Source organism: Schistocerca serialis, chromosome 6 (assembly GCF_023864345.2).
Source record: "Schistocerca serialis cubense isolate TAMUIC-IGC-003099 chromosome 6, iqSchSeri2.2, whole genome shotgun sequence".
In the NCBI taxonomy this organism is placed as follows: Eukaryota; Metazoa; Arthropoda; class Insecta; order Orthoptera; family Acrididae; genus Schistocerca; species Schistocerca serialis.
In genome coordinates, this window is record NC_064643.1 from 286721480 (window position 1) to 286737465 (window position 15986).

Genomic DNA, 15986 nt, shown 5'->3' on the forward strand with positions numbered 1-15986 from the left:
CTGCTTCTCATATCCCTAGGATGATGTCAGAGAACAAATGACTCAGAAATATTCCTAATGTAGAAGTATTGTGAGTATTATCTGTCACTATGATAAACAATAATGAGAACACAGCACAGAGTATTAGTAGTGCCTCTAACCTACCAAGACTTTACAGACTTAATCATGCTGACCCACATTATAATGAGACCATGGAGTGATATTTTGTAGAGATCTGTAGCCATAAAGATATATTTAAGATACTGGGTCACGTCAACAAAACATGTGTGCTCTCTTGTCATACATGTGAGTGTCGTGCTGGGTTAACATTTGGGAAAAGTACACAGTTTGTTGATACTCTGGCTACATGGTAAAAATATCAACCCACACCAACAATAAGACTATATACATTTACATACAGACTACTTGTTTCGTATGTGTAACAATGTGCATCGTGTGTGTGCTTACAGAAAAAAATATTATGACACTATTATTTGATAGTAATTCAGTTTCCTGTTGCACCAGAAAATGGAGCCAAGGAAACTGTCTCTGTACTCCACAGTGCATACATGACTGTGCTGCATTACCCATGCATCGGCGATGGAACTCTGTGTATGTGTGTGTGTGTGTGTGTCTGTGTGTGTGGTGAGTTGAGACAGGGAGGGGGAAGTCATAGCATTTCGCGAAATGTGTTCAGTAAAGTGCTGGTTGACAGTGTGGCATCTTGGGGCTGAACAGTCTCTCTGTATGTTAACTTACAGGTGTGCAATAAGATGTGGTGCTAACACATATGGAGACAGGATGTGTGTCGTTCTAGTTTTCCACCATCTTGTCTCTTACCGATCTGACGGACTGTCTGCAGTGAGTAGCTCAGCTAGCAATTTTGGCAGGCGAGTCCTATGCATTTGGTGTGGGTATAAGATGACAGGGCAAATCACATTGTTCTTTTGTATTTACCGAGTAATGATGTGAAAGATGGGTGGTGGTCATGCTTCGTAATGGTTACAGTAATGGTGAGCAGTAAAAGTTTTTCTGTCATTATACTGCCTCTAATCGTGTCATCTTAAAGTCCAGTAGCTAAATCTACCATGTTTTGTTTACGCTTGTGTTTTGTTCTATTCCTCACCCCACCCCACTTTTTACGGCTGGTCTACAATTGTCAAAGACGACATGTTGACATGTTAAAGTCTTTTTTTTTTTTTTTTTTTTTTTACACTGGCAGTGAAATAGTACAATATTTTCTTCGTATGTGAAGGGCAAATGTTGTAGTTATAAAAATCGAAACTTAACACACAAAACAGGTCATCCACATGCTGCAAGACATGATACAACAGTGCCTCGATTTCCTCATTAAATAATTAAAACTATAAATGTGTAGGTAATAGCTTGTGTCTGATACACTGGTTCTTTTTCTTAAGATCTATGATGCGATTTGACCACTAGATGGAATGTTCTGACAAGCTAGGGTTTGAAAAAGAACTTAGTCAACACTTTCGGCAATAACCGACTCAGTGGAAATGTGTGTGTGTAGGTGTAGGCTGAGACTTGCAGAAATGCGAGTTCAATCTAAAATTTTGATGTACATGCACACAGAAAGCAGCGCAAGAAATGTTTCCTCGTAACGAAGATCTCGACCTCTTGATACCGATGCCCCAATGTGCTCAGACGTAGAATGGAGAGCAAACAGCCTAAAAGCAGTGGAGCCCTACAACTATCGCCTGACAGCAACAGCACATGATATAGACAGGTAGAAGATAACTCTTGCGTTTGACATACAGGTTCTTGCATAACATGTTATGCCAGCATATATGCGGGTGTAGCACCAGTACTAAGTTGTAACTATGTCAAGTATTTGTACACTGCAATTGGTTGAAATATAAAAAAAGAATTTCTGTGTATATGGTTAATTTACCACTGAAAGAGTAATAGTCACTCGTTCTTATACTATATTCCTACGGATTGCTTGGTAGTCCAAATAAACTCGAGTAGAAGGCTGCTGCTGCGGCTCAGGTAACAGTATGTAGTGGAACACCTCTGCGTCATTGCCCAGCAGTTCTGCCAGCACTGGAATATTTGCTCTTTGGGCTGTGGATGGTAGCTGCTGTGGCTGTGCTAGGGTATAGTGGATTGTCAACAGGTCCGACTGGTCAGGCAGACATCCAGAGGCGCTAGTACATCCTGGAACACATCCATATCCTCATCTGTAACAATAACAATAAAAACCTAAGTATAAACAAAATTAATTAATCACAATAGGTCAGCACATCTATGAAAATACACAGGTGATAGTTCTCTCTGGAAGCAGTATAATGTCAGCTGCTATCATAGCGCACCACATTGGAGTGCTGTGATGCATCCACGCAAATTGGTGGTGTTTCCTACTAATAACCATATTGTTCTAACAGAAATAACTGACAAATATTTGCTGATAGTCTTCTTCTTCCCTGACGATCACTGCTGCTACTGGTGGTGGCACTTCATACTACACTATGTGATCAAAAGTATCCGGACACCTCCAAAAGCATACGTTTTTCATATTAGGTGCATTGTGCTGCCACCTTCTGCTAGGTGCACCATATCAGCGACCTCATTAGTCTTTAGACATCTAGAGAGAGAGAGTAGAATGGGGCTCTCCGTGGAATTCATGGACTTCGGACATGATCAGCTGACTGGGTGTACTTGTGTCATATGTCTGTAAGCGAGATTTCCACACTCCTAAACATCCCTAGGTACACGGTTTCTCTAGTGACAGTGAAGTGGAAACGTGAAGAGACACGTACAGCACAAAAGCGTACAGGCCGACCTCGTCTGTTGACTGACAGAGACTACCGACAGTTAAAGATGGTCTGAATGTGTAATAGGCAGACATCTATCCAGACCATCACCCAGGAATTCCAGACTGCATCAGGATCCACTGCAAATACAATGACAAAAATGGTTCAAATGGCTCTGAGCACTATGGGACTTAACATCTGAGGTCATCAGTCCCCTAGAACTTAGAACTACTTAAACCTAACTAACCTAAGGACATCACACACATCCATGCCCGAGGCAGGATTCGAACCTGCGACCGTAGCGATCGAGCGGTTCCAGACTGTAGCGCCTAGAACCGCTCGGCCACCCCGGCCGGCAAATACTATGACAGTTAGGCAGGATTTCATGGTCGAGCGGCTGCTCATAAGGCACAAATCACGCCAGTAAATGCCAAACGACTCCTCTCTTGGTGTAATGATTGAACAGTGGAAAAACATTGTGTGGAGTGACGTATCACAGTACACAATGTGGCGATCCGATGGCAGGATGTGGGTATGGCGAATGGCCGTTGAACGTCATCTGCCAGCAAGTGTAATGCCAACAGTAAAATTCGGAGTCGGTGGTGTTATGGTGTGGTCGTGTGTTTCATGAAGGGGTCTTGCAACCATTGTTATTTTGCGTGGCACTATCACAGCACAGGCCTAGACTGATGCTTTAAGCACCTTCTTGCTTCCCACTATTGAAGAGCAATTCGTTGATGGCGATTGCATCTTACAATACGATCGAACACCTATTCATAATGCATGACCTGGGCGGAGTGGTTACACAACACTAACATCCCTGTAATGAACTGGCCTGCACAGAGTCCTGACTGAATTCTATAGAACACCTTTGGGATGTTTTCGAATGCCGATTTCGTGCCAGGTCTCACCAACCGACATCGTTCCCTGTGAAGAATGGGCTGTCACTCCCCAAGAAACCTTCCGGCACCTGATTGAACGTATGCCTGCGAGAGTGGAAGCTGTCATCAGGACTAAGGGTGGGCCAACACCATATTGAACTGCAGCATTACTGATGGAGGTCGCCACGAACTTGTAAGTCATTTTCAGTCAGGTGTCCTGATACTTTTATCACATAGTGTATATGGATGTACAGATGGTAAATGATGGCACATTGCAATTGAACTATAAAAATTAAAATTGCTGGAAGGCTGGGGGACCAAGCATGCATGTCACTGGTGCCCCGATGCCTCCTTGTGTTTTCACAAAATGTGTAACCCCGTTGGCCACAGGGAGAAATTGCCAGAGTGCCAGGTGCTGGCGTCAGCGATTCTGGGAAAGCCGAAGCTGGTTTTATCAATTCCAGGAATTCTGACGCTGGTGTCGGCAAAATTCTTACCAGAATCTCCTATGACTCTCTACTAATGGCATCCGGAGTATCGAAAATTCCTTATGGCAATACTGAAGAGGTTTTGGTTGTATGTAAAACCAGTAAGTGGGTCAAATTCATCTATTCATTCATTCAGTGACCATACTGGTACCGAAATGGAAGATTACAGAAAGAAGGCCGAAATACTGAATTCGGTCTTCCAAAATTGTTTCACCTGCGAGAAAAGTTGTCCCCCACCTGGCAGTAATTTATTGTAGACCACTTGAACAACGAAGGGTACCTAGCGACAGGAAGAAAGCGTATGTCATTTCTGTTTCTAAGTGGGGCTGTAGGACAGATGCACACAATTATAGACCTATATTGTTGACCTCAATCTGTTGTAGAGTTATAGCGTGTGTTCACGAACATGACGTTCTTGGAGAAGGAAAATTTCCTCTATAAAAATCAACATGGATTCCGCAAACAGAGATCCTGCGAAACTCAGCTTGCTCTGTTCCTGCATGAGATCCACAGTGCTGTAGACAAAGGCACTCAAGTTGATGCCGTGTTCCCTGACTTCAGGAACGCATTTGACATCTTCCTGCGCTGCCGTTTAGTCAAGGAAATCCGCGCTTATCAGGTGTTGGAGCAGATTTGCGTCTGGACCGAACTCAACACGCCTCTCTTAACGGAACAAAATCGACAGAAGTAAAGGTGATTTTCGGTGTACCCCTAGGTGTGATAGGGCAGTAAAAAGCGTCGGATGCTCTCTAAGGCTGTTCGCAGATGAAGCGGTTGTCTATAACAAAGTAGCAAACCCGGAAGATAGTGAGAGAAGTTCGGAATACATACAGTGCGTTATCAAGAGAATAGGTGAAAAAATACTAGTTAGAAAGTGAATGGGACCTAATGTAGCAAGGCATTTCATAGATTACACTTCGACAAGTAATTCATTCCTATACGAATGTACAGATATTTTTGTACTAAGAACAGACTTAGGAGCAGTCAGGTAGTAAGTTGGGAGGAACCTGTAGCACCTTCAGGCCGCTCATGAATTGATGTTCGAAAGAAATAAAAAGAATTATTAATGTTTAGCATGTAGCCATACTTACAAATTAATTTGCGATTTGAATGTAAATGACTCGTTCCATATCATTATGGTTTATCGTTCAAAATGATCCATGGAACATGAAATTAGCTAACTGCGTTAACTGTACCCACGCTGAATGTGGCATAAATGCTGCTCTTATTACTATTTTATTTAATATTTCAGAAACTATCAGCCTCGATTGCTGTAATGAAACCAACCTTTACCTAGGTCTCAGCCCAAGTAATTGTGCCTTCTTCAGAGGATAAACCTGATTCTACAATAACTCTACGAGGGCATGGTCCAGAAATAAAACTAAAACAGCCTGAATAGGCGTAGTCATTTTAAAAGTGCGGTACGTAGGTACTAAGTCACCACCAAGACTTAAGCTCCGGCGAGCGCCTCGTCTCCAAGGACGCCGCGCTGTGGGCCTCGGGAGCTCCCGTGAAACTAACAAGGGAACCTCCCCATCGCATCCCCCTCAGATTTAGTTATAAGTTGGCACAGTGGATAGGCCTTGAAAAACTGAACACAGATCAATCGAGAAAACAGGAAGAAGTTGTGTGGGACTATGAAAAAAATAAACGAATTATACAAACTGAGTAGCCCATGCGCAAGATAGGCAACATCAAGGAGACTGTGGACTGAGGAGCGCCGTGGTCCCGTGGTTAGCATGAGCAGCTGAGGGACGAGAGGTCCTTGGTTCAAGTCTTCCCTCGACTGAAAAGTTTACTTTCTTTATTTTCGAAAAGTTATGATCTGCCCGTTCGTTCATTGACGTCTCTGTTCACTGTAATAAGTTTAGTGTCTGTGTTTTGCGACCGCACCGCAAAACCGTGCGATTAGTAGACGAAAGGACGTGCCTCTCCAATGGGAACGGAAAACATTTGATCGCAAGGTCATAGGTCAACCGATTCCTCCACAGGAAAACACGTCTGATATATTCTATACGACAGTGGTGACGGCATGTGCATCACATGACAGGAATATGTTGTCGACCAACCTAATTTGTACACTTGGCGAATGGGTAAAAAGATTCTTCTACCTTGCCCGATTTAGCTTTTCTTGTGGATGTGATAATCATTCCCAAAAAAGTGATGAAAACATAAGAGTTTGTCACATAAACTGCAACAAATGAATGCAACAGTTTCGATGTTTGTTTAGGTGTAGCGTCCCCATACTACGGCGTAGTTACCTCGCATCGGAAGGACACACGGACAGATAATAATTGTCTGAAAATAAGAAATTAAACTTTTCACTCGAGGGAAGACTTGAACCAAGGACCTCTCGTTCCGCAGCTGCTCACGCTAACCACGGGACCACGGCGTTCCTGAGCTCACGTTATCCTTGATGTTGCTTATCTTGCACATTGACTACTCAGTTTGTATATTTTGCTTATTTTTTCATAGTTCCACACAACTTCTTCCTGTTTTCTCGATTGATCTGTGTTCAGTTTTTCAAGGCCTATCTACTGTGCCAACTTATAACTAAATCTGAGGGGGGTGCGATGGGGAGGTTCCCTTATAAGTAGACCTAGATGACGCGCTGCATATCAATATGGCGGGGAACATTGCGCATGTCTAACTGAGACCATGACTGTCAAAGATAAATGACCAACGCAGTTATATCTTAAAACAAATAACGTATAGAACGGTTGAAACTCTGAAACATAAAGCCTCTGCACCAGGTTTTGACTAAAATGTAACAAACTATGCATGGATTTATATGAGTGCGAACACAGTCCCCCGACTTACACTATTAGAATATATCTGACCTTTCACAACGGATGCTGCATAACGCAACCATCGTTATTAATTAAATATGACATAGAACAGCGAGACTGTAGTATGTAAAAATCAAAATGCAATAATTTCGGATAACCTGTACACAGATGGTCGTATAAGTGTTTTTATCAGTTGATGTAGATATACTTCTTACTGCAGACACGCACTGAATGAAGAATATTATCAAGATTAATTTTTATCTTGTTACCAAAAATAACGCGTGAGTGAACGAACAACGCCACTTCATCGCCATGTAATAGCAATTTGACAAAAAGAAAGGCTTTAAATTTGTAATTATATCACATTGAAACATTTTTTTGGCATTTGATATCAGACTGTTTGTCTGTCCATCTGTCTGTTCAGAGCCCTTTCACTCAGGAAAGTAGGCCCTAAGGTCTATAGACCTTTGACGGTGTGATGCATGTAAGCTTCTAAGTCACTGCAACCAAAAGCTACGATCATTATGGTCACGTATTTTGATACTCGCAAACTCACACATCACAACTCATAAGATGCATCCCATTGGCCTAAAATCATGTAATTTGGCAAGCATCGAGGTTTCACAGCACAATCAAAGGAGAAAATCAGAAATCTGTAAATTTGTATCACAGCATGAAGGCTTTCACAACCGGATGTCATAGCTGCTGGTAGACCTTTCGGGATGTAAGGTTGTGGTCCAAGAAACTCTTCCGTTCCTGACATTTCGTCCAGGATAAAGTCGTGGCCCAACAAACTCTTCCGTTCCTGACGTTTCGTCCAGGACTGCGCTTGACATCCTCAGAAGCGCTCCTCCGCTGAATCTTGCCGACTGACCAGTCGGACGTCCGAGAACGACATAAATACTGTAGAAAAGGGGGCGTGTTCAGAGCAAAGACCTTGTAAAAAATGACTAGACTCACTGATGGCGCTGCAGTCGCGGGATAATTTGAACCTTCGGCGGGACGCCATTATAGTGGTTGTAGTCTGATGTGTTGTGTAGTATTGTTGTTTATGAAGACCCTGATTCAACGTTGTATATTTGTTGGAGCGTACATACAGTATTTGTTACTCGTAATTCTACTGTCTGTACGTTCCAATCAAAAGGTGTACAATGGTGAAGAGTTGTGCAGCGATTAATTGTACAAATAAATTCGAGAAAGGAACGAATATTACATTTCACAGGTATGTGAATATTTTAAGTTGTTTTGTATGTCAGTGCACTTGCGTAAATGTTTTTGTAACACGGTATTAGCATAATGTCTGTGCATCTATTTGCAGGTTTGCTTTCTCAAAACCAGAGCTGTTACAAAAATACTTACACGCCGTCAGGAGGCAAGATTTCCGACCGAAAGAATACCATTTTAAATGTTCTGATCATTTTGAAGAAAGTTGGCTGATCGGTAATGTTTTCATGGTCTAGGTTAGGTTGAAACTTGATCGTGAGTTGCCAAAACACTATGCCATATATAACGCACTTCTCGTCATAAAATCTAAAGCAAGGTAGAGTCAGAAAATATCTATTAATATAGTGGGCAAATCTTCCAGTATTTTGATGCGTTTTGCGTACATCTATCGTAAATGAACTACGAAAAATGCCAGGGATCCAGTACATAACTTTTAGCTACGGCAGATTCCATGTAGTACGTAAGATAAATTCATAAACAGTGACTAGTTGGTGTTTGTTCATAAATTAAAAAGTATATTGTAGTAACGTATTTAAATGAGGCATTATGTTTGTGACCTAACTCGAGGGAAGGCATTTTATAACCAAAAGCGATGTATAAACATCCGAACTCCGCACGTCAGTTTACCACTCTAATGGCTGCCGCCCAGCTATTCAATATGTCCGCTCTTTACAGTCGACCACTCGTGCGGTTGTGGGGGCCTGGTTCAAAGTAACACGCGATGAGCAGAGATAATCCTTCTCAGAGATAAAAATCAACTATCGATTGTCATCTTGTCAGAAAAGTTCACTTCGTGGTTTCCTGACTGAAGAGCATGCTCTGCTACAACTGAATTCTCTATTTTTCCTAGTTGGCAAAGACTTTGTACTCTTTTAGCCGTGTATTTACGTTCCCCTTGGTAGTTCCAATATAAACTTTACCTCACGTACACGAAATTTTGTATACACCACATGTCGACAGAGGAGGGCGTTTTCTGAAACAGAAATTTTATCTACAACGTCAAATTATTATCCACGACTATTTAGAGAAGCCATTGAAATTTATAAGCATCAAGATAGTTTTAATAGGAAAGAGGAGGCAATGAAACTTAGCGACATGTGGCCAGTAGAATCGCTAGACAGTTTTATCTTTGACAAGACGACAATCGGTAGTTAAGTCTTATCTCTGACAAGGATTATCTCTGCTCATCACGTGTTACTTTGACCATGCCCTCTTTCCTACAGTATTTATGTCGCTCTCGAACGTCCGAACGGTCACCCTTCCCTGCTGCACCTTGCTCTCCCCTCCTTTTCCATCCTCTTTGGCCTCTCCCTCGGCAGGTCCCACCTGGCAGTTCTATTTTTCATCGTGTGTGCTCCAAGTGGGTTTAAAGTGTGTTGTTCTGGAGTGTTTTTAATACTGTGGCCGACTTTTAACCTGTGCGTGTCCCTTCAGTGTCTTCTTTGTGGCCGGCCGATGTGGCCGAGCGGTTCTAGGCGCTTCAGTCTGGAACCACACGACCGCTACGTCGCAGGTTCGAATCCTGCCTTGGGCATGGGTGTGTGTGATGTCCTTAGTTTGGTTGGTTGTTTTGGGGAAGGAGACCAGACAGCGAGGTCATCGGTCTCATCGGATTAGGGAAGGACGGGGAAGGAAGTCGGCCGTGCCCTGTGAAAGGAACCATCCCGGCATTTGCCTGAAGCGATTTAGGGAAATCACGGAAAACCTAAATCAGGATGGCCGGACGCGGGATTGAACCATCGTCCTCCCGAATGCGAGTCCAGTGTCTAACCACTGCGCCACCTCGCTCGGTGTCCTTAGGTTAGTTAGGTTTAAGTAGTTCTAAGTTCTAGGGGACTGATGACCTCAGATGTTAAGTCCCATAGTGCTCAGAGCCATTTGAACCATTTTTTTCTTCTTTGTGTTTTAAGAATAGCCAAATGTGTTTTTTAACTTTCTGTCGACTTTTTTAATTGTCCCCCCATGATCGTCTCCATGTCAGTGTATTATTACCTCCATTATCTCCCTGTACGCTGTTTTATGTCCCCCTCTTTTATTGCCTTATATGTAACATTTTACTCTTGTATTAGTTGTCATGCCACCCGGCTGAAGAGCGGCGGATTGTGCCGCTGACAGCCGTCCCCTGCCCCATATGGGGCAGAGGAATGAAATCACAATAAAGAAAAAAAAATCCGACTGGTCAGTCGGCAAGACTCAGTGCAGGAGCGCCTCTGAGGATGTCCAGTGCAGTCCTGAACGAAACATCAGGAATACTAAAGTTTCTTGGACCACAACCTTACATCCCAAAAGGTTCACCAGCAGCTATGTAAATGTTTCATTTGCTATCCATACATCTATTAAGACCCCTTTTTCTAAGAATGGGTACATGGATCAAGTTGAAATTCATGTCACACAATAATGTCTGTGGTCCCTTGCCAGTATAATAAATGTTAGCTTGTAAGTCAATGCAGTCAAAAGGTATTGCCACTTATGTCATATATTTTGACGTTCGCAAACTCTCTCATCAAAACCTATAGGGTAATTCCTGTTGATTTACAATGGTGAAATTTGGCAAGAAGTAAGGTTTCACAGTACCAGTGAAAGAAAAAAGTGTTAAGTGTTAATTTGTTATTAAATCATACAAAAAAAATTTCTTTTGTCATTTGTTATCCGTCGTCAAACCAGAAATCAAAGCGTTCAGTATTTATGGATTCAAGCTGACTGGGTCAGTGGTAAAAGCCAAACATCAGACAAGGAACGATCCTGGATGTCTGATGATGGATAAATTCCGAAACGCATCATATGAGCAACAAAGTTATTCCTTACCTTATTTTTGTCTTTAACATTGCAACCCAGTCAATCTGAATGGAGAACTACTAGTTTTTATACACTCCTGGAAATTGAAATAAGAACACCGTGAATTCATTGTCCCAGGAAGGGGAAACTTTATTGACACATTCCTGGGGTCAGATACATCACATGATCACACTGACAGAACCACAGGCACATAGACACAGGCAACAGAGCATGCACAATGTCGGCACTAGTACAGTGTATATCCACCTTTCGCAGCAATGCAGGCTGCTATTCTCCCATGGAGACGATCGTAGAGATGCTGGATGTAGTCCTGTGGAACGGCTTGCCATGCCATTTCCACCTGGCGCCTCAGTTGGACCAGCGTTTGTGCTGGACGTGCAGACCGCGTGAGACGACGCTTCATCCAGTCCCAAACATGCTCAATGGGGGACAGATCCGGAGATCTTGCTGGCCACCTTCTAGAGCACGTTGGGTGGCACGGGATACACGCGGACGTGCATTGTCCTGTGGGAACAGCAAGTTCCCTTGCCGGTCTAGGAATGGTAGAACGATGGGTTCGATGACGGTTTGGATGTACCGTGCACTATTCAGTGTCCCCTCGACGATCACCAGTGGTGTACGGCCAGTGTAGGAGATCGCTCCCCACACCATGATGCCGGGTGTTGGCCTTGTGTGCCTCGGTCGTATGCAGTCCTGATTGTGGCGCTCACCTGCACGGCGCCAAACACGCATACGACCATCATTGGCACCAAGGCAGAAGCGACTCTCATCGCTGAAGACGACACGTCTCCATTCGTCCCTCCATTCACGCCTGTCGCGACACCACTGGAGGCGGGCTGCACGATGTTGGGGCGTGAGCGGAAGACGGCCTAACGGAGTGCGGGACCATAGCCCAGCTTCATGGAGACGGTTGCGAATGGTCCTCGCCGATATCCCAGGAGCAACAGTGTCCCTAATTTGCTGGGAAGTGGCGGTGTGGTCCCCTACGGCACTGCGTAGGATCCTACGGTCTTGGCGTGCATCCGTGCGTCGCTGCGGTCAGGTCCCAGGTCGACGGGCACGTGCGCCTTCCGCCGACCACTGGCGACAACATCGATGTACTGTAGAGACCTCACGCCCCACGTGTTGAGCAATTCGGCGGTACGTCCACCCGGCCTTCCACATGCCCACTATACGCCCTCGCTCAAAGTCCGTCAACTGCACATACGGTTCACGTCCACGCTGTCGCGGCATGCTACCAGTGTTAAAGACTGCGATGGAGCTCCGTATGCCACGGCAAACTGGCTGACACTGACGGCGGCGGTGCACAAATGCTGCGCAGCTAGCGCCATTCGACGGCCAACACCGCGGTTCCTGGTGTGTCCGCTGTGCCGTGCGTGTGATCATTGCTTGTACAGCCCTCTCGCAGTGTCCAGAGCAGGTATGGTGGGTCTGACACACCGGTGTCAATGTGTTCTTTTTTCCATTTCCAGGAGTGTAGTTACAGTAGCCAGCCTCCTGCATGACTTTATGTCACATTTACATTATTGAAATTAAAATATTCTACAAAATTTTGGAATCCTTGGGATTGAAATCTTGCCAGTATCAATGGTGACAAGAGGCAAAAATGGTAGAGATATTCGATTCCCGAAATGGATGATTTGTCTATTTAAATAATTAAGTTTGTACGGAACCCTTAATGCGCGATTCCTACTCGCACCTTGCCAGGTTTTGGTTTATCTGATGATAAATTTGTAGGGAATCAGAAAACTCCTTCATGACCACTAGATAGGCTCCAGACTGTAAAATGATTGGTTCCCACTTCTTCAGCTTTTTTTCACTTCTTTTCAGCTTTGATGAGGTTGATGAAGACGATGCCTTCGAAGCTGACCTTCTAGAGAAGTTGGACTCCAGAGGCATGTGCAAGCTGCGGGAACATTTCTTCTGCAAGGAAGGCCAAAAATATGACCAACAGAGGAAGCTGTCAGGCAGCATTCCTGGTTACAAATACTCTGGGTTGTCACTCAACAGAGACGAGTTCATCGAGGCGATGGAAAGCGCTATGGGTAATTAGCTGTTTCGTTGCGAAATATGATGGCAAATAATTTAGTGTGTTATGATCTATAGTTATTGACAACTTCGTTATTCCGACAATTATTGTTTCGTGGATCTTCTGTTTAAATAATCGTAAAGATGTGGAGCGAGTCATTTTACATTCACTTACACGTTCATATGTAAGTAAGAATATCTACAACTTTGTAAGTACTGCTGTGAGTTAATAACTTCTACCCATCACGTTTTACAAATTCCAAAATTAGAAGTTCTTCTACGGAGCAGAAGGGGCTGACAAAGAGAAACTTTTTCAGTTTCTTTTCAAATTTTACTTCCTTGTCTGTCAAACATTTAACGTCTTTGGGTAAATAATCAAACTTTTCGTGGGAGCAAGGTAAACACTTTTTGTGCTAGAGTCAACCTTAATGTGGAGTAATTAATGACATTTTTCTTCTGTTATTGTAATTAAGTGCATCATTGTTCCTTTTAAACTGCAGTGGATTATTTACAACAAACTTCATGAAGGAATAGATATACTGTGAAACAGTAGCCAAAATGCCTAACTTCTTAAACGGATGTCTACAAGATGTTCGTGCGTGAGTATCACACATTACTCTTGTAGCACGTTTTTCAGCAATGTCTGCTTACTGATCTGTCTCTCCTAGAGATTTGAAATGATTCGAAGAAGTCACTACAAGGGATAGATTGTGTTTCAAGTGTAATATCACTGATGAATATATAGAAAAAACTAACAGTTTCTTTCACCATAATCGAGCTTCAGCACAACTAAAGTATGTGTCAGTAACCATTATCCTCAAACTCATTCTTTACGAAAATACTCTGTTTTTGATGACCATGTGTTTTACGAAGAAAAGTTCATAAAGTAAAATTGAGCACAGTTAACAGTTAGTTGGTCGTAATCTGAAAATTACTGACGTTACAAAAAATAACGTTACCGTCTCAATAAGTTGCGCGTAATACTTCCGGCAGGCTGAAAATCGCAATGATTCTAGTGGTGGGAGATTCAAAATTTAACTTAAACTTCTGGATCCCGAGAAAATTATGGTATCACATAAAATCGCAGAGTCTTCTATCCAGACACTTATCGACCAGCTTGGTGTGGCAATAGAAGACAGTAAAATGGAAACTGAAGTCTTAAAATTCACCTACAAAAATCATTCACGCATGAAGATCGTGCAGACATAACCATTTGTTTGACCGTCGCACAGACCGCCGCATGCAGGATATGCAAATAGGGATCCCTGTCGTTGAGAAGCAACAGAAAAAGCTGAAAACATCTAAGTCACATTACAAAATACTCTAAGCACTGGCACCTTATTCAGGTTGTAGATATTGCGTATTTGTCGACCAGCGCGTAACACCAAGCGACTGGTTCATCAGAGACAAACGTATCGACAGGTATGCCCTAGGGAAGTTTAGTAGGACCGTTCTTGTTTTCTATATACATGAATGATCTGAGGGTAGGAGAAACAGCAGTCTGCGACTGATTGCTGATGACGCTGTAAAGTATCTTCGTTGAGTGGCAGTAGATGGATACAGGCCGACCTAACCAGAATTTCTGTAATGTGTGATGGATGGCAGCTTGCGCCAAATATAGCAAAACGTAAGTTAATGCAGATGAGTATGGAAAACAGTCCAGTAATATTGCAATACAGTTTTAGTGGCATGCTGCTTGCACAGTCACATCGATTAAATATCTGGATGTAATGCTGCAGAGCGATATGAAATGGAACAAGCAAGAAAGGTCAGTGGTATGGAAGGCGATTTCGGTTCATTGGAAGAGTGCCTTGTAGCACATCTACGAAGGAGACCACGAGAAGAATACTTTTCTCGAGTACTGGTCGAGTGTTTGGAAACCCACCTGGTCGGATTGAAGGAAGATATCGAAGCAATCAGAGGCGTGCTGGTAGAATTTTACCTGTTGATTTGATCAACTTGCGAATGTTAGTGAGATGATTCGTCAACAAATGGGGACCCCTGGAGGGAAGACGACCTTCTTTTCGAGGAACACCATGGAGAAAATTTAGAGAACTGACATTTTCAGCTGACTGCAGAATGATTCCACTGCCGTCAACGTGCAATTAGTGTAAGGACCATGAAGACAAGTAAAATTAAGGATCATGTGGAGGCATATAGATAGTCCTTTTTCCCTCCCTCCATTTGCGAGAAGAATAGCAAAGAGAAAGAATAGTAATGGTGGGTGGTATCCTCCACCATACCCCATACGGTGGCCTGCAGAGTATGTAACTAGACGTAGATGTAGAACTGATTTTCCTACGTTGCTTATTCCTTTCTTTAATTTACTCATTCTCTAACTCCGCTTCGCTGACAGGCGCCACGTACTTTCAACTGAAGGATAGGCATCATATGACATCCAAGTTTTAGTTAAAATGCATCGGGCAGCGTGTCATGCAACATCCAGTTATGCTGTGGAGTTACAACGACTCGAAAAGCGTCCAGATCTCCGATTCCTCGCAATAACTGCGCTTAGCAGCTGATGGGACAGTACCGCTCGACAGCGATAAATTGCCGACTCGCCCTTCTCCCAGGAAACGTTTTTCTCGATTCTCACTGGCTACTAAAACTGCACAAGGTCGCAGTTCAGGAAGTTAGGACAGACCGGCTCGAGATTCCTAAATAGGATAACGACTACTTGAGTGGCACTAGAACAGCCAAAGAGACTAATCTGGAGTTTCAAAAGGTGTACCAGCCAGGCCGTAGCAGCACTGGCCTAGGATTATTTGGAATGTCCACTGTAAGCCACCACAAGCGAGTCGCAATAGTATTACTAGAGACTGCCTTTCTTTTTTTTGGGGGGGGGGGGGGGGGCGGGGGTTTCATCAATTTTCGTACTGGTTTGATGCGACCTAGCACGACTTTCTCTCCTGTGCCAACCTCTTCATGTCATGGTAGCACTTGCACCTGATATCTTCAATTATTTGTTGGATGTGTTACAGTCTCTGTTCTCCCATACAATTTTTTCCCTCAACTGCTTCCTCTAGT

At 43.4% G+C, this 15986-nt stretch overlaps 1 protein-coding gene across 1 annotated transcript in view; it reads left to right on the plus strand.

Moving 5' to 3' along the window:
- Positions 1 to 1634: 1634 nt before the first annotated feature.
- LOC126484824 (uncharacterized) overlaps positions 1635 to 15986 on the plus strand; it is a 134819-nt gene continuing 120467 nt past the window's right edge. The window contains exons 1-2 of the mRNA XM_050108420.1: positions 1635 to 1726; positions 12762 to 12976. Of these exons, the coding sequence (XP_049964377.1) occupies positions 1635 to 1726; positions 12762 to 12976 (307 nt within the window). The remainder of the gene's footprint in view (positions 1727 to 12761; positions 12977 to 15986) is intronic.